The sequence below is a fragment of the Prunus persica genome, chromosome G1 (assembly GCF_000346465.2).
Source record: "Prunus persica cultivar Lovell chromosome G1, Prunus_persica_NCBIv2, whole genome shotgun sequence".
In the NCBI taxonomy this organism is placed as follows: Eukaryota; Viridiplantae; Streptophyta; class Magnoliopsida; order Rosales; family Rosaceae; genus Prunus; species Prunus persica.
The window spans coordinates 34,667,924-34,687,558 of NC_034009.1; the positions used below are offsets into that span (position 1 = coordinate 34,667,924).

At 38.0% G+C, this 19,635-nt stretch overlaps 2 protein-coding genes and 1 pseudogene across 4 annotated transcripts in view; all 3 read right to left on the minus strand.

Annotated features, from left to right (window-relative positions):
* The window catches only part of LOC18789706 (cytochrome P450 82C4), a 22,311-nt gene extending 2,700 nt beyond the window's left edge, over positions 1–19,611 (minus strand). The window contains exons 1-3 of one of the 3 annotated variants that reach the window (XR_002269628.1): positions 18,634–19,611; positions 17,749–18,436; positions 17,631–17,714 (exon numbers count right to left, since the gene is read on the minus strand). Coding sequence is in view for 1 of the 3 variants with exons in the window: in XM_007227210.2 (XP_007227272.2) it covers positions 17,813–18,436; positions 18,634–19,599 (1,590 nt within the window). In the remaining 2 variants the exon portion in view is untranslated. Of the gene's footprint in view, positions 1–17,630; positions 18,437–18,633 lie in introns of those variants that run through there. The other 2 variants (XR_002269629.1, XM_007227210.2) reach the window with 2 other exon arrangements.
* On the minus strand, positions 11,309–13,185 carry LOC18793781 (cytochrome P450 CYP82D47). The gene is made up of 2 exons (XM_007226281.2): positions 12,207–13,185; positions 11,309–12,048 (listed from the first exon to the last, which is right to left on the minus strand). The coding sequence occupies exons 1-2, from the start codon at positions 13,149–13,151 to the stop codon at positions 11,425–11,427; spliced, it is 1,569 nt and encodes a 522-aa protein (XP_007226343.1). The 5' UTR covers positions 13,152–13,185; the 3' UTR covers positions 11,309–11,424.
* LOC18792691 lies at positions 14,943–16,923 on the minus strand (annotated as a pseudogene).

Genomic DNA, 19,635 nt, shown 5'->3' on the forward strand with positions numbered 1-19,635 from the left:
TACAAATATATGAGAGTCGTATTACAAAATTTATACGTCCTATTTTCAGAAACAAACAACGACGATAAATATTAGACGTTGTTAAATAAAACAACGTCGGAAAAAAATAAAAACAGACGTGTTTAGTCTGCTAAAGTTCTAGAAAATAGTCGAGGATGAGAATAGACGACCAACTCAAAAAAATCACCGTCGTTAAAAAGGAAAAATATGACACATATTAAAAGAACAAGGCCGCAAGATATACATACAACGACAACAACTAAAATACTACGCCGTTAAATATAATTTACCCGACAAGAAAAAATATGACGTCTTTAAATACATGAGAAGACGACGTTATTGAAATCTACTACGTCTCTTATTTACAAAAAACCGTCGTGAAATAAATTTTCCACTTCGATTTTTCTAAAAAAGATGACGTGGAAATAGTTGTCAGTGTCATTATTTACGACGTATACATTTATATAGTCGACGTTGTATTTATATGTATTCATTACTCACGACGCACTTAATAATATAGACGACGTTGAACTTCTAAACAACGTCGGTTCCAAATAAATGAGAGCCGTATTACAGAACATATAGACGGCGTAGATTATGATGAGAGCCGTATTACAAATAACGTCGTTTAATTGTTATTAGACGGCGGTTATAATGAACTTCCGTCGGAATTCATTTCGTTCCTCTTCGTTTATAAAAGAACTTGCGACGTGGAAAATGTATGATGACGTCGTATTTTTTAACGTTCAGATTATATATCTCGTTTTTTAGACGTCGGTATTATGGGATTGGAGTCGTGTTATTCTGAATTACATGGCGGTTCTTAATCCTTCACCGACGTGATATCCTGAATAATTGCTTCACAATAGCGTCGTGGTTCTTCATTGTTACGTTGCTTTAAGACGTCGGTAAATATGCTGAATAACTGATTCACAATAACGTCGTGTTTTATTTGAACGTAGAAAGTGAAGAAATCGCATTACAATATATTACAAAATTAATGTCATACACTGCCAATTACATAAGCATCATTCAATCCATATATCTTCACACTCATCTCGAATATTTTGACCGCCTAACTCACCTACCAGTTCATCAAATGTGTCAACATTTGGCATCCCTCTAGTAAATGGCTCACACTCAATTATCACATCACCTAAGACTTCATCACCAATAACATCATTATATTCTCTATTAGGCATTGATAACACTACCGACCAACCACGATGCATCGGGTCGTCAACAAAAAATATTTGTTTGACTTGAGAAGCCAAAACAAATTGGTCATTCCTATGTCCAATTTTACTCAAATCTACAAGGGTAAATCCAAGTTCGTCGACTACAAGACCAGAACTATCTATCCAATCACACCTAAAGACTGGGATTGTAAACTTTTGGTAGTCAAGGTCCCAAATTTCTTGACTGACACCATAGAAACCCATATTTGAGAGAATTGGGTTTTTATCCTTGGCACTAGCAACTTGCATGGTATGTGCAAGTAAATAAACTCCACTATTTTGAGTTGTCCGCACATCATCTTGTGCCTTGATATTGAATTTAATACCTTTAATAAGATAGCTCCTATATAATGGCACTGACATGTTTGGACCAGCTGCTAGCCACCTTAAATTTTCTGATACGCCATGATTGTCTTCCTCAAGTTCACTTTGAACCTGCAAATTAATCATATCTTAATTCAATCTAACATATAAATAAGAAGAAAATTAATAGAGAAATATGTTATTCAACAACATATACCTTGAAGCGTAGCCATTGAATGAAAGTGCTATTGTGCTTATCCTGCAGCCACTTTGTTCTCTTTCTAAATTTTGGATAAGCAGTCTTGATGTGAATCATATGTTGCTTACATGACACGAAAAATTCAAGCATTACGGTCCTAAATATAGAAGATAAACATAAGAAATAATTTAAAATGGAAACTTAAAGAATAAAGCTCATACGTACTCGATATAAGGTAGGACTTCCTCCGTATTCTCCAAGACATATAGATGTGCTTGATTCAACAGGTCCTGATCAACTACGCTCACTGTGCAACCTGATAATGGCTTTGAAAGTCCCTTCTTTTGGCTTGAAGGCACTCCAACTGTACTAACATCAGATAAATGCTGAGTACAACACTCTACCCCCAATCACATTGGCAAACTCATACGAATCGGAACCAAAATCATTATCATCCATATCAATTTCTTCAGACACAAAACTGTACCTACTATGGCCATCATCTTCTTCAATATTTCTACTAGCATTAGTAGTTGCTTCCCAAGGTTCTCCGTGAAATGTCCAATTCTTATAGCTTTGGTCAATTCCATTAAAGTATAAGTGATCCCTTATAATTCCAACCCCAAACAACTTCAAATTAACACATTTAACACATGGACAACGGATATGTGTTGTAGTTAGAAGATTTTCTACAGCAAAGTTCAAAAATGCTTCCACCCCAAACTCATATGCCTTCGATCTTCTATCCGCGTGCATCCATGACTTATCCATCTCCGACACTATAACCTATTATCTATAATAAAGTGAAAATACAGGCAATGACCATCACTATAGCAGATTATACAAAGATCTAATAGCAAGTAATACACAACAGAGACGACGGGTTTTAAACAAAAACAGACGTATTTGGCATATATAGACGACGGATTTTCAACAGACGTCGTCTAATATAAGTAATACAAACGACGGTTTATGAAAACACCGTCGTGTATAAGTAATACAACGACGGTTTTTTCATAAACCGTCGTGTAATCGTCGTCGTATGCCTAAAAAGGCGTCGTGTCTCAGTTTATTTTCAAGAACCCAAAACCCATTAAGAACACAACATATATATGAAACCAAGCAAGAAAACAACATATACATGAAACCAAGCATGAAAACAATAAATCCATTCCCAATTCAACATAACATAGGGTGATTAAAAGATCCGACAAAATTAAATCCATTCCCAATTCAACATAACAGATAATGTAATCCATGAACCCATTAAACAGAAAATCCATGAACCCATACTTATAAGCACATTATTAACAGATCGCAAAGCATATACCTAAAACCCTTTAACAAAACAACCTAATATCATTCAATGAATTTACAAGGGGAAGATAGGGTTTGTACTTACAGGTTGGACGAGCTCACAGATTCGACGGAGCAGAAGTGACAGAGCAACTTTTAATTAGAGCAACTTTTAATTAGAGCAGAAGTGAGAGAGCGAAATGTTATGTTGCACGAAATCTGAAAATTTTAGGGTTCGGGGTTAGAAGAATAAGAATAAGAGCCAAATATAAAAAAATTTAGGACGCGCGAAAATTTTTAGAGCGCGCGCTCTTTAAAACGTCGAAAGAAAAACCATGGCGAAAGTTCTACAAGAACCGACGTAAATGTAATATTCCACGACGGAAACACTGAACGTAACGCCGTTTATTTTGACGCTTCATTTTTCGGATTAATTTTAAATTTATTTTCAATATTTTGATATAAAGACGACTGAAAAACCACGTCGGGGTTAAGAAATTGAAAACGTTGTAAATAATAATACACGACTTACATATTAAAATGACGTCGTTTAACGCAGAAACCATGTCGGATAATTTACTGCACGACGTAACATATGTATTCCACGACTCAACCACCGTCGTTAACAATTAATACCCTAAACCCTTAAAACTAAATTATATAATTTAAAAAATTAAGTTTATAAAAGGGTTTATGGTTTTACAGCCTAATATATACCCTAGACTACCCAAAAATTATACTTTAAAAATAAACCCCAATAAATAACAACCCTAATCTCTAAACCCTAGACTCTAAACCCTAAACCATAAAACTAGAAGTGATTTTATGACTCATCAAAATAATTTTGTTTTGGATGTTCATTTTAAATTTTTGTTATTGAAAATGAATTTTTTCAAGCTTTAGGGGGAAGAAAATATATCAATGACTTCATAGGAGTTGACTTTGCATTTTTCTGATTTATTTTAAATTTATTTTGAATATTTTGATATAAAAATAATAAAATATTCTTATCACAACAACAAACCACGTCGGTGTTAATAAATTGTAGACGTTGTAAATTGTAAGAGACGACTAAGTTGTTAAAATGACGTCGTTTAAATGAGAAACGATGGCGGATATTTAACTATCCGACGTAAAATATATATTCCTCGACTTAACCGCTGTCGTTACAAAGTACTACCCTGAACCCTTAAGAAATTGAAGATGTTGTAAACCATAAACGACTCCATTGTTCAAAGAACGTCATCTAAATATCCTTTTACGTCGGATTTGTTTAAAACGAAACCACAAAAAACGACGGCTTTTGACTTTATTACGTCGTTGGAAAATTATTACACGTCGGTAACGCATTTTGTATGTTTGTTTTTGTTTTTACTTTAAGAAAACCTCAACAAATTTTTACATTATATATTATAGACAAAATTTGTACATTATACATAAATATCAAGTGTTCAATAATTCCCCTATTCCAGTTGAAGGCAAACAAACTCTGCCCATTCATTCCGGACTTCATCAATTGCTTCTTGGGGGTATGGCTCTTCCTGTTTTCCCTTCGCATACTGCATAAAAACAATGACTATTAGGGTTTATAAATAAAAGGAAATTCAATCACAGACGACCATAACCGACGTAGTATATCTATTCAACGACGGTAATTTTACATGACCGTCGTTGATAATACAAAAAACGACGTAAAATGTTTGAAGGTTATTTCTTCTTACCTTCTTCTCAAACCCCAAGGAAGGATCCATGATGATGTCCTTCATGAAGCGCATCACGTAATACCCGCATTCGACATTGCTGGGTTGCTTTGGTGTGCCTGACAGAGTTTTCCAAATGACTGCCTTACGGCTTGATCTGGCTATGTGGGAATTATAAATTTTTATGGCACTGTTCACGATGTTTTTGGCCTCTTCATCGACCACACGATTTCCTGGCAGAGGATCCAGAAAATAGACTGTTTCCCTCTTTGCTCTTACAATCAGCAAGATCCAATGACGGCTGCACAAAATTAATATAAAAACGACGGTTATTTACAAAAACGACGTATTATAATATTTCACACGACGAAATAAAGTAGCAATCGACGACATTATATATTTATCACGACGATAAATAACTACCGACGTGGTTAGTAGTTTCAAACGACTCAATAAAATAAAACACCGACGTGGTTAGTTTATACGCTGTCATTTATTGAAAATCATAAAAACAAAATCCTGTTAAGGAGACTAACCCTGGATTGTAAGGCATCAGGAAAATCTGTTCACCGTCAGTCTTCTGAAGTCGTGATGCTACCATTCGTGATCTGTCAGCTATTGTGCCAGAGCTGGCACTAACTGTAGCAGGGTCGATAAAGCCAACCATTGTGCACATATTTGCTTGTTTTAAAACATCGTGTAAGTACCTAAATATATAAAATAATATAAACAAGTCAGCGCAAAAAAAACACACGACGGTTATGTATAACAAAACGACGTATTATAAGGTTTCACACGACGTACTGAAATAGACAACGACGTTATAATATATTTATCACGACGGTACATACTAACGACGTGGTTAGTTAGTTAAGACGACGCAATAAATAAACCAACGACGTATTATTTTAGAATGACAAACCTCATATATACAAAAAAACACACGACGGTTATGTATAACAAAACGACGTATTATAAAATTTCACACGACGTACTGAAATAGACAACGACGTTATAATATATTTATCACGACGGTACATACTAACGACGTGGTTAGTTAGTTAAGACGACGCAATAAATAAACCAACGACGTAATTTATCACGACGGTACATACTAACGACGTGGTTAGTTAGTTAAGACGACGCAATAAATAAACCAACGACGTATTATTTTAGAATGACAAACCTCATATATACAGCAATGACTGTAGCTCCTATTTCCTCCATGCCTGCAAATTGTGTAATATCTTCAGGCAGGAGGAAGGTATCGCGCTCTAGACCAAAGACCTCCTTATCAATTGTAAAGTGCAGGGTCTTATCCTGAGGCACGAGTGTCGTTTTCACATAACGACAAAGGGTTTGTAAAGAAGATGGCGCCTCCATATTTGAATAATCAACAATTTTGGTAACCTGTTTAAAGAAATAAAAAAAAATGACGTGGTAATTCAATAAAAACGACGGTTTAAGGAATAAAACGTCGTCTGAAAATAATTTAAACGACGGTGAAAAAACCGTCGTGGTGAATTATTTATTACGTCTTAGAAAACAATTCCGCCGTCTAAGTTGTAAACAAACGACGGTTTAAAGAAAAATATCGACGTCTGGAATTTTGAAAAACAAATAAAAAAGGCAAAGTTATGTGAACATACCTGGTCGTCATCTTCTTTCTGCTTTTCATCTTGTTTTTCTTCTTTATTCTCTTCATCTATGACGTCGGGAATGATTAACTCCGTCGTCTAAAAACCACAAAGTTTTAAAAATAACGACGTTTAATGGCGTGTAAAACAAGTAAACTAAATACGACGTGGTATTGAAATACAAACGACGGTTTATTTTTAAAATCGTCGTGGTATGTATTTCAAACGACAGTTTTATTAATAATAACGACGTCTAATGGTTTTTAAAAAAACAGAGAATTCAAAGTTCAGATATGTTACCTTTTCTTCCTGATGTTTCCCATTTTTGGCAGTATCATCCTCAAAATGCTGGGATCTCACATCACCTCCAGAGCAGCTTGCTTTGTCAGACATTGGATTTTTGGGACTTTGGCTAATTCTGGGTTTAAGCATGCTTGGATCAAAATTGGGAATTAATTGGGAAAGCTGACTCAGGAAATGCTCCCTCTCAGCCTCTACCAATTGTTTCGTTCTAGCCTCCATCCTTAAAGCCTCTTCCCTTGCCTTAGCCTCCATCTTTCTAGTCTCTTCTTGAAGGAGAACTCTTAAACTGTCCTTCAAACGGTCGTCAAAGCTCACTCTCTGTGGTTTGGGTAAATTGAAATATTGCTTTGGTGAGATCCCAGCACCTACTCCTCTGACTCTGCCTGGATGCTCGGGGCCCAAAGCCATGGTCAGCACATCATTGCTGCCAGAGACGGTGACTTTGCCTTCCGAGACTTGTTTTTGCAAATCATCCTGAAACAAAGATATATAAAAAAGTAAGAACAAAAACACACGACGGTTATTTATATACAAACGACGTATTATATAATTTCACACGACGCAATAACATATAAATCGACGTTATTATAATTTATCACGACGGTAGTTATACTGACGTGGTTAGTTTTTTAAAACGACGAAATTAATAAACCACCGACGTCTTATGTAACAGAGGGATGATTCAATATTCACACCTTTAACGACGTTGTTTAAAACATTTCGACGTAGTAATTTAATACAGACGACGCGAAATTGAACCACCGACATCTTATGCTATAATTACAGAAAACAGAGTTGTGATTCCTATTTAGACCTTTAACGACGTGTTTTAAAAAATGTCGACGTGGTAATATCATTCACACGACGCAAAATATAACATAAGACGTAATAAGAATTATTCACAGTTTAATAAAAATTTAAAACAGAGTGAGTAGGCTTACAATTAATTTTGCTTTCTCTGCCACCTTTGGATCAGGGATGTTACCATGTTTGTCCTGTCTAGCTCTCTTCCATAAGGTAGATCGATCAATTTCTACCCCAGGCATGGTTTCCTCTAATTGATCCTCCAAACCAGCATATCCTTTTCGAGACAATCGATGATTGTACTCGAGTTTCTCCCTAATCTGTGCATGTTGAGAATGCACAGACTCAAAATCTTTGGATAGCCTTGAAGCTACAAAGGCATCCCATTGTGCTTTCTCTATGAATTTATATGTTTCAGGGGGTTGGCTTAATCTCTCCCTGTCATTGGTGTATGGAAGGATATAATGCCTCGTTAGTGTAGACTTGAAATCCTTCCATTTCTTGGCAGCAGAAGCTAAGACAGAGTTCTTGCCCTCTTGACCTACTACAAAAGCAATGTCAACTGCTTCCCAAATCTGCTCCTTTATATCCTTGGGGATTTGAGCCCATTTCAAGTCCACAAGTGGGACTCTGGAGCGTGCCAACACACCAATATAGGACTGCATCTCACTGTGTGCTTGGCCAATTCCTTTCCCCCTTTTATTGTACTCAACAATTGGCCTCAGTTTTTGAAGTTTTCTCTTCACAACACGAGGCATTGTGCTCATACCTCGACCAGCCTTTGAATCATCAGAGATTGTTGTCGCGCTGGTTGGTTCTGTATCAGCAGATGATGAAGCAAACTTCATCTTCTTCGAAGACTTCATTATCTTCGAAGACTTCTCTTGAGGAGGTACTTGCTCCTTACCTCCATTTTTGTTGGAGCCAGAATCCTTACTTTGGTCTTGGTGAGAAACCATTTTTACAGACAAAACTGCAAGTGAAAATATTTCAAGAAAAGATTAAGAACACAAACGACGGTTATTAATAAAAGACGACGTATGATATGATTTTAAACGACGCAATGAAATAATATCAGACGTAATAAATGTTTAAAACCAAGGTAATTAAACAACGACGAAATAATTAACTACAAACGACGTAATAATTAACTATAAACGACAGAATATTTATATAACGTCGTGGTATTGATGTTCACACGACGTCAGTAGTAATATACCGTCGTCTATATAAGGATCCAAAACCCTTCTTTCTTTCTCTGTGAATGTTTGATTGCAGATTTGATTTTTCTGAACCATGGTTTTTGTTTTCTAATTTGATAAAATACAAGGCCAAGAAAGAAAGTTTTGGAATCTTATATAGACGACGGTATTTTAATATGACGTCGTGGTATTAACATTCACACGACGTAAAACAATAAGATACTGTCGTCTATATTAGATACCAACCCTAATTTCTTTTTCTTTATATTTTATCAAATTAGGGAAAAACAAAAACCATTGTTCAGAGAAATCAAACCTGCAATTAAACAAGCAAATAAAAAAAGACTATAATTTTAAAAACAACTTTGTCAATTTTCAGACGACGCTAGAACGACTGACGAACCGTCGTGGTCTACATATTTAACCACGTAAATAAGAAGCTACCGTCGTCTTATTTAGTTGAGGTAGTTGTCTTCAAAGTTGGAAACTTTCCCTCTTTGTCTGTATATTTTTTCGAACTTGGAAAGAAGTAAAATGATTTTGGCCAGAAAAAAGGTAAAAAGATTTTTCAAACAAAAAACGTATGAGCATGCAAAACAGCAACCAAAATAGTGAAAATGAAAGCTTACCTTTTGCGTGCAATGAAAGCAAGAGGAAGACGATCGATGTTTAAGTTCAGAGACGACGAAGAAGACGAGAGGAAGACGATGAGATACTCTGAAAGTGCTCTGACAAGGAAAAAAGTCTAAAAGTTTTCTCTGGGAGATTGAAATTTTTAATCGGGTTTGGAAACAGTGCATGTGTAAGACAGGTACACGAAAAGTTGCTTACATATAAAACCATTTCAAAAAATAATACGGCGGTTACATATAACTACGACGTATAAATTACAAAATACGACAGTACGTTTAACTTCGGACGTGGTAAATAAGTACGACAGTAGTGTTGTAGGTACCGTCGTAGTAAACTCAAAAATTAAAGTACATAAATAATAACTCGCGTCATGGTAGATCATTTAACACGTCGATTTTATTAATGTACCGACGTGGATTTATGTAATATACGTCGGTCATAACGACGTTGATTTTAAAATTTAAACGGCGGTTTTTTTGTAAGGACCGCCGTTGGTTTTAAAAATTTATTCTATAAATTTGTCGCTTTCATTCATTTTCGGTTTACATTTAGGGTTCCAAGTTCTTCCTCTCTCAGAGACACTGTCTCTCACATCTCAAAGACAGTAATTTGGATGTCTTTCTCAAAGAGAAATTGAGCTTACTCGCATCAAATCTATGTCCACAAGAAGAAGCTTGTCAACTAGCCTTCTCACTTCCTTGATCAAGCCTGATAGGACACTTAGTGCTTCTGAATACTCCTTGCTTTCCATCAAAAGAGATGCAAGCCTGGCCTCCACTCGCTGTCGAAGGAAAGTTCGCTTCTCAGGGAAATCTGAAGATCAGATGTGCCTGATCCTCTGCTTGATTTTCTTGGCTAAGAAGATCCGTCAGATTTGTGATAGCCTCTTCCTTTATCCGTAGAGCTTCAGAAGAAGAAGATGGGTTTCAAGAATGCGATAAAGAATAGAAATGGCTTCATGAATGCGATAAAGCATGAGCAATCGAATCAGTGCTTTGAACTATACTCTGAACTATACAAGTCAATGCTTTGAACTATACAAGTCCTGCAGAAAGATAAAGGACCATACTGTTAAAGAAACTGAAACTATTAAAGAAACCATAAACTAACACGACGCAATATTTGTTTTGCGACGTGGAATCTTTTCATTTAACGTCGTTAGGTTTAATATAACCGACGTGGATTTGAATTGTGAAATTATGAATAGAAATTTTTTTCCCGTGACCTTTCAGTTTATTTTTCAATTACAGTGCGTTATAAATAGAGTTTTTTTTCTGGAGGAAATTTAAAATGAAGGAAATTAATGTTCTGGATTATGTAAAGTTTCTTTTTTGGATGACAGATTTCAATTCTTGTCATTAAGTAGATCTACCGACGTAGGATAAGAAAATAAAGGAAAAAATTGTTAACAAAAATTCTTATTAAGACGACGGTTTAAATTAAAGGTACGACGTATAAAATTAATAAATACGACGTTAAATTTTATAGTACGATTTAAAGATAACGTCGTAGAACTATACGATAATAACGTCGATATATTTATATTTTCCGTCGTTGTAAATTAATTTAATACGGCGACATTTTGTATTTTAAAGCCGTCGATTTGTTTGTAATTATACGGTGTCTTATACGAAAATTTCGTCGTGTTATTTTATGAGTAAAAACGGCGGCTTTTATTGAAATCGTCGTCTTTACTTTCTACGTCGGTCGATTCATAACTTCTGCCGTTCTTTGTTGGCTTTGATTTTACACTGCGGAAATCTGTTTCAAATAGACGTCGGTTTTTTAATTAGGTACGTCGTTATTTTTGAACAGCCATTTGAATCTCCATTTTTAGTTGTCTAAGGTGGTATTACACGACGGTGTTTTTAGAACCGTCGTCTTTTTAAAAACCACGACGGTTTTCACTTAGACCGTCGTCGTTTTCTAGTCGTCTTTTTCACTTTTTGTAGTAGTGTAACTTCTAGTAGTCTATTCCTTCCCAAGAATAGCATTTGTCAAAAGTAGAGGAATTTATAAACTGGAACTGTTTAGTTTAATACATTCACAACATATATTGCATATGTGCATTTTATTCTCACATATAGCTAAATTCTCACTCTCAACTATTTAATCATACAAATTAGGAGACAAGCGTGGTTTGACGAGGACATCAAGAGGAGTCAGTTTTATGTTCGTAAGTCCAATACTTCCAGTCATATCAACTGGTGCGTTTTCTTGAGTCGTGACATCAAACGAATGAAGAAAACTAGCCAAAGTTAAAAGTGTCATCTGAAGGCCAAAACTTATCCCAGGGCATGCTCTTCTACCACTACCAAACGGCATTAGCTCAAATTGCTGACCCCGAACATCAACATCCTTATGGGTAGTGAGAAATCTATCTGGCTTGAACTCCATCGGGTCGGCCCAAACCCGTGGATCAGTTTGGATCTTCCACAGGTTCACTAGCAGCCACGTACCTTTTGGAACATGGTACCCTCCTACGGTACAGTCTTCTGTGAACTCCCTCTGGCCTGAGAGTGGTCCAGCTGGGCATAAACGCATTACTTCTTTAACAGTGGCCTGCAGGTACACCAGATTATTTATATCTGACTCATCCAGCAGTCTTCCTTTGCCAACATACTGATCAAGTTCTTCATAAACTTTCTTCAAAACTTGGCGGTTGTTCAAAAGCAAAGAGAGTGTCCACGTCAGGGTCACCATGGTTGTGTCACTCCCTCCAGCAATCAAACTCTGCACAATCAAAATTTTGGTGATTATTAAAACAAATTTAGCCAATGACCATTTGGTTTAGCAGCATCCAGTATCGACTTTGTTGGACCAGGTGCTGAGTTGAAATATGACGGACATAGGTCGTTGTAGAAAAAATAAAAATAAATTAACATATATACCAAACATGTTGCTTTGATGACGGTATCAGCATCGAAGCCAGCAACATCTCTTCCATCGATGGCTGAAAGCATGACATCCATGAAATCTTGATCTTTTCCTTTAGTTCTTTTCTGCTTGTGCTCCTCCAACCATTCCGCAACAATACTGTCCAATTCTTTGGCAGTTTTCTTCATGGCCTTCTGCTGTCCACCCAAATCCAACCAACTAAGCCAAGGAACAGCATCTCCCAACACAAACAATCCCACCAAATGAAAGAACTCTCTCATGGCTTTTTGCCACCGCCTTGCCTCCTTCTCCTCACTCAAATTCCCATTCATAAAGCATCTCTTTCCAGCAACCATCCTAAAAATCACATTTAGAGTCAAATCCCCAAACCACTGCTTCATCTCCACTAAACGCTCCCCCGAGCTTTCTTTTCTTTTGATCCATAAAGTGTACAGCTCTTTCAAACTCATCTCCACTTCTGATACTCGAACTTTTTTCAGAAGCTCGAGCCTGCGGTTTGAGAGTAACTCGAGGGATGTGAGCTTGCGCATTTCGCGCCAGTATGGACCGTAGGGGCCAAACCCGAACATGGCAAAGTTGTAGCCCAAGTGCTTTGCTCCTAGCGTAGCCGGACGGGAGGAAACAACTATGTCGTTTGTGGTGAAGCAGTCCTTGGCCGCCTCCCAAGTACTTATCACCAGAGCAGAGTGGATACCAATGTTGATGGTGAAGGCTGGTCCATACTTGTCAACCAAGGAAGCCAAAGCTATGTGAGGAAGCTGAGATCCTCTGAATAGGCCAAAATGACCTAACAGAGGCCACCCGCCTGCAACTTTTGGTAGTTTAGGACCCTTGGCTTTGGCAGCTGAGCTTGATCTCTTTATGATAAAGTAGGAAAATAAAAGTATGGCTAGGATTCCAGCTATGGCAGTGTTTAGGCATGGGAGATACAACTCCATTGTTGCAAAGGGAAGGTTTGAGGGTAGCTGTCATTCATGCAGTAGTTCTTATTTATAGTCAATATCAGTGTTTTTTCTTCGTGGGACTTTCAGGTCAGCGTTCTTAAGTTTGTTTTGGAAGAGGGCCAATGAGGATTGTTTTCTATAAGATAATTCGTATTTATTTGACTCACTCAATATAATAATTGATGCGTAGGATAGGAAGCAAACTGTACTTGGCAACGTTCTGATCAGACAAGAAAATGGGTTATTTTAATAGAATTTGACGTCATCGCTGCAACATTCGGAAAAGTACCCCTGAGGTGATGAAATAACCTTCGTGATTGAAGATTATCTTTTGCACCGTTTGAGACTTAAACTTATCTCCTTTGACCCAAAAAAAAAAAAAGTATTTAAACTTATCTCCTTTGAACAAACAAAAAAATTATTTAAACTTATCCGAGACTCTGTTTTTTTAATTTCTCTAGAAGATAACATCAACCTAATATTAAGCAGTCCTATATCCTGCCAAAATTGCTTTTGCAATAAGCAGTTTCACTTTGGCCTTTCTTCAGCTCAGCAATTAAATTATCAATCGGCTTTCCCTAGCGGTATACCAAGTTTTGTCCTCCTGTTCTCTCTTGATTAATTTTCTTCTTGTTCATCTATTACTATTTGGATAATGCTTGGGACATCATCTTTTTGTACTATATTTGTGCACCAATTTATGTGACTGTTGAGTTAGCTATGCCACATCGTTAAGTGAGTTTTTAATATTTTTTTCACCTTTCACTTTACAATCATTTAAATCATATTAAAATTATTTTAAAAAAAAAAAAATCTCCATTCTCTTCTCCTACCTCTTAGCCAGCTAACCCTCTCTCCCTCCTTAATCAACCTCATCTTTCAGCCATCCCTCTCCAGTTGCCCATCCTTCCCTCAGCCATAATCTTGTACATGAACCTACCCTCAACCATACACCAGATTTCCCAAACATTGAAAAGTGAATCTCACCTACAGGTATAGGGTCGAAATCTTTTGAACAATCACAAGGACACTGAGGGCAGGAACTTTTCTCCTTCAAGCTCCAGTGCAAAGATGGACGTATATCCAACCAAACACACCGCCATTAAACAAAAACTAGCCTCACAGCAAAAAAAGACAAAACTCAACTTCGGTTTGTTTGTTTCCAAATTTACAGAAAGTCCAAGATCGTATCAAAAACCCATTTCAGGTCCGGGGTTACATAACTCAGAATATCAATTAAACTCAAAACTTGACTGCACTTGAAAAAAAATTAATAATATCCAATCAAAAATGCCCATTTCAAGATCTGGGACCTGCAATGAGAATCTGACAAACTCAATGACTGGTGTATGGCTGAGGGAAGGATAGGCGACGGGAGAGGGGTGGCTGAAAGGTGGGGTTGAGTAGGGAGGGAGGGTTGGCTGGGTAGGAGGTAGGAGAAGAGAGCAGAGATTTGTTTTAAAATTTTAATGATTTTAATATGATTTAAATGAGTCTGTAAAGTTTAAGGTCAAAAAATAATAAAATATTAAAAATTCATTTAATGATGTGGTATCGACAAATGTATGTTAACTAAAAAGTGGAATCCATTTGTCAAAACTAGAGGAAACGCATGAAGCTCATTGGGCATAAGTAGAAGATAGATTTAGTAAAGCCAAACTTTTTAGATTAGGGTCATGCTAGGGAGATCAACTTTAAATATCAACTTGTGTACTAACTCTCTAATAGAGGTGGAGCCCACCAATACAATGGGTCCCACGCTCTATTAGAGAGTTGGTATACAAGTTGGTATCTAAAGTTGGTCTCCCTAGCATTTTCCTAGATTTAATACATTCAGAACATGAACATAAGCATATGTACTTTTCATATCGTAGCATTTATTTTCATATATATATATATATATATATATATCTAAGTTCACAATTCTGAACTTATTCATAAAGATTTGGAGACAAGCGTGGTTTAACGAGGACATCAAGAGGAGAGAGTTTCATGTTTGTAAGTCCAGCGCTTCCGGTCATATCAACCGGTGCATTTCCTCGGGTCGTGACATCAAACCAATGAAGAAAACTAGCCAAAGTTAAAAGCGTTGTTTGAAGGCCAAGATTTATCCCAGGGCATGCTCTTCTACCACTACCAAACGGCATCAGCTCAAATTGCTGACCCCGAACATCAACATCCTTATGGGTGGTCAGAAATCTCTCTGGCTTGAACTCCATCGGGTCGGCCCAAACCCTTGGGTCAGTTTGGATCTTCCACAGGTTCACTAACAGCCACGTGCCTTTTGGAACATGGTACCCTCCTACAGTACAGTCCTCTGTGAATTCCCTTTGGAATGAGAGTGGTCCAGGTGGGCATAAACGCATTGCTTCTTTAACAGTGGCATGCAGGTACACCAGATTATTTATATCTGACTCATTCAACTGTCTTCCTTTGCCAACATGCTGGTCAAGTTCTTCATAAACTTTCTTCAAAATTTGGCGGTTGTTCAAAAGCAAAGAGAGTGTCCACGTCAGGGCCACCCTGGTTGTGTCACTCCCTCCAGAAATCATAGCCTGCATAATCAAAATTTTGGTGATTAATAAAATAAATTTATCCTATGACCATTTGGTTTAGCAACATCCAGTCTCCACTCCATTGAATGAGGCGCTGAGTTTAAATATGACGGACAAAGATCGTCGTAGTTTAAAAATAAAATAAAACATATTTATATATGTACCAAACATGTTGCTTTGATGATGGTATCAGCATCAAAGCCAGCAATATCTGCTCCATCGATGGCTGAAAGCATGACATCCATGAAATCTTGATCTTTTCCTTTAGTTCTTTTCTGCTTGTGCTCCTCCAACCATTCCGAAACAATACTATCCAGTTCTTCGGCAGTTCTCTTCATGGCCTTCTGCTGTCCACCAAATTCCAACCCAACTAAGCCAAGGAACAGCATCTCCCACACAAACAATCCCACCAAATGAAAGAACTCCTTCATGGCTTTTTGCCTCCGCCTTGCCTCCTTTCTCCTCACTCAAACCCCCATTCATAAAACATCTCTTCCCAACAACCATCTAAAAACCACATTTAGAGTCAAACCTCCAAACCACTGCTTCATCTCCACCAAAAGCTCCCCAGACCCTTCTTTTCTCTTGCTCCATAGAGTGTACAGCTGCTTTAAGCTTATCTCTACTTCAGATGCTCGAACGTTTCTCAGTAGCTCGAGCCTGCGATTTGAGAGTAGCTCGAGGGATGTCAGTTTGCGCATTTCACGCCAGTATGGACCATAGGGGCTAAACCCGAACATGGCAAAGTTGTAGCTCAAGTACTTACACCCTAGCGTAGCGGGACGGGAGGAAACAACTTTATCGTTTGTGGTGAAGCAATCCTTGGCCGCCTCCCAAGTACTTATCACCAGAGCAGAGTGGATGCCAATGTTGACGGTGAAGATTGGTCCATATTTGTCGACCAAGGAAGCCAAAGTTATGTGAGGCAGCTGAGATCCTCCGAATAGGTAGAGATGACCTAACAGAGGCCACCCACCTCCCACTTTTGGTGGTTTGGAACCCTTGGCTTTGGCACCAGAGCATGATCGCTTTATGATAAAGTAGGAAAACAGAAGTATGGCTAAGATTCCAGCTATGGCAGTGTTTAGGCATGGGAGATACAACTCCATTGTTGCAAAAGGAAAGGTTGACTTGAGGGTAGCTATCCATTGTTGCAAACTCGATATCTCAAGTATTTACTTCTTGGGACATGATAATTGATGCAGGACCAATGATGGAGTTTCGACCATAAAAAATATCCTTATGATTGATAATTATTTTTTATCCGTTTGATACTAAAAATGTGTCCAATCAATGTTGTCAAGCTAGCGGGTGGAGGTGGAGCTCGCAAAGAAAAGAAGAAGATTATGTTGGATGCTTGTCTGCCGATTCCTTCCATCCATTCCCTCAAAGCCTTTTTCGTGGGGAAAATATTATTGATGTTGCTTTCTAGGGACGTAGACACAACTTGTCGAGATTCGTTAAATATTTTATTTAATTTACTTTATATGCAGCTTTATATTCCAATACATTTTAGTTTATTTACGACATCCAAGTTGTTTTGAAAAGGATTCATATTAGCTATGCACGGTATATAAACTTATCTGATGCTCTGTGTGTGTGTTTTTTTTTTCTTTTTCTAGAAGATAACACCAACCTAATATTAAAGCAGTCATATATCCTTGCCTCTTTTTAATTCTTGTAAATTAAAGACTTGAACGGCATAAAAATAGCTAAATTGGCCCTTTTTTGTTGATGAGAAATTCGTAATTTTTTTTGGTTGAATAGTAGAATCTCAATCATATCTTTATTTTTTAAGTGAGATGTTTAGATTCCAGCCGCCGCGCTGCATAGCATGATGATTGGACCCAATTATAATCCATTTCTTTTTCCTTTTGGTGAAGATTATAGTGCATTTCTTTCTTTATTGAATCTTATGGGCAGCAATGTCCGATGGATCCACATATAATCAAACTCTCACAACATAAATGGGCCTCACAATCTTAGCTTATATATACTTGTATTTAATTTATTTTTATTTATCAATGTAAATAATACATTTGAAGAACCTCTAAATTAATCAACAAACACTACATTTTTATTCTTTATTCAAACGCTTCATCACAGATAGAGATTACCAGGAAGGCGTGGGGTGAGCAGAACCTCTAATGGAGTCGCTTTCGGAATGGTCAAACCTGGACTCTCAGTCATGTCAATCCGTTGACCAAGCGGGGTTTCAAACTCAAATGCATGAAGCAGACGAGCAAGCGTGAGGTGAAGGACTTGCATGGCAAACGAGACACCAGGGCACGACCTTCTGCCAGAGCCAAATGGCATCAACTCAAACTGTTGACCTCTAACATCAACATGGCCATGGCTTGTCAAGAACCTCTCTGGTTCAAAAGCAGATGGGTTTTCCCAAACACTTGGGTCCCTTTGAATCTTCCATACGTTTACCACCAATCTGGTGCCTGCCGGGACATGGTAGCCGGCTACGGTGCAGTCTTCTAGAGCTTCTCTTGGTCCTAAGAGGGGCCCAGCTGGGTATAAACGCAGCGTTTCCTTGATGATGGCTTGAAGATATACCAAGTTTTTGATGTCTGATTCGTCAACTTGCCTTTCTGTTCCAACTTGGAGCTCTAACTCTTCTTGTGCCTTCTTCATCACATGGGGATTGTTCAAGAGTAGTGAGATTGCCCATGTTAGAGTGCCTGCTGTGGTGTCACTCCCACCAAGGATAATCGCCTGCAATTCCAATATCAGGAACGGATATTAGAATGATTTCAATTTCTTCAACACTTTCCTATTGGAATCGCTTATGTTTACTAACACATAACGAGTCAAAAATTATGTACGTTCAAATCCGTAGTAAGTTCCCGATTCATGGTAAGTAATTTGAGACTTGTCCAAAAAAAATTCATGGTTAAAAAAAAAACACATACCAGGCAGGTGGACTTGATGCTGGTATCTGAACTATGCTGAAAATTTGAGAGTTGTCCTTCCTCCTGAAGAGACAACATGACATCAATGAAGTCCTCATCAGCTTCAGTCTTCCCTTTTTCATGAGAAAGTACTCTCCTTTGGCGATGCTCATCCAGCCACCCTCCGAGTATGGCATCCAAGTCTTTAGCCGTCTTCTTCATTGCCTTCTCATGCCCCTGCAAATCCAACCACCATAGAAACGGCAGCGCATCCGAAACAACAAAAATCCCAATCAGATGAAAAAACTGGCCAATTGCCTTCTGACACCGCCTCGCCTCATCGCCATCGTCACATTTTGCTGAGGCACCAAAGTAACGTTTCCCAGCCACCATCCTGACCACAACATTAAGTGTCAATTCCTCTAGCCAACGATTGAGCTCAACAACCACGGGACGTGACGATCCATTTTGGACCCATAAATTTTGTAGCTCTTTTATCCCGGTGTCAAGTTCTGATGTCCTGACATGTTTGAGCATCTCAAGCCTACGGTTTGAGAGAAGCTCAATGGTTGCAATCTTCCTCATCTCACGCCAAAATGGGCTGTAGGGTGCGAAGCCAAACACGGCATAGTTGTAGCCCATGTGTTTGGCAGCCACCGTGGTGGGTCGAGAAGCAAGTGCCTTGTCATTGAATGTGAAGCACTCTTTTGCTACTTCCCAGCTGCTCACCACAAAAGCACGGCGGCTGCCTAGCCTGATGTTGAAAGCTGAGCCGTACTTGTCAGCCATTGCTCCAAGCGTACGGTAGAGAAGCTGGTCTCCGCCACCTAGAAGGTGGAGGTGGCCTATAATTGGCCATGCACCAGCAGGTTCAGGGGCCTCTCTAGACTTGGAACCTACAACAGCAGCTTTTCGAACAAATGCACGAAGGAGAAAAATTAGAGAAACAAACACACTGATGATAGTTAATGGAAAAGAAAGATTCATGATTAGAGAAAGTTAATATGAATTAATGGAATATCC

Bases quoted from the DNA above. Each gene is read 5' to 3' on its own strand.
- LOC18793781 (XM_007226281.2), bottom strand. From the start codon at position 13,151: ATGGAGTTGTATCTCCCATGCCTAAACACTGCCATAGCTGGAATCCTA. The intron at 12,049-12,206 runs GTATATATGTTA...TTGATTGTGCAG, and splicing joins TCATCAAAGCAACATGTTTG to AGTTTGATTGCTGGAGGGAG.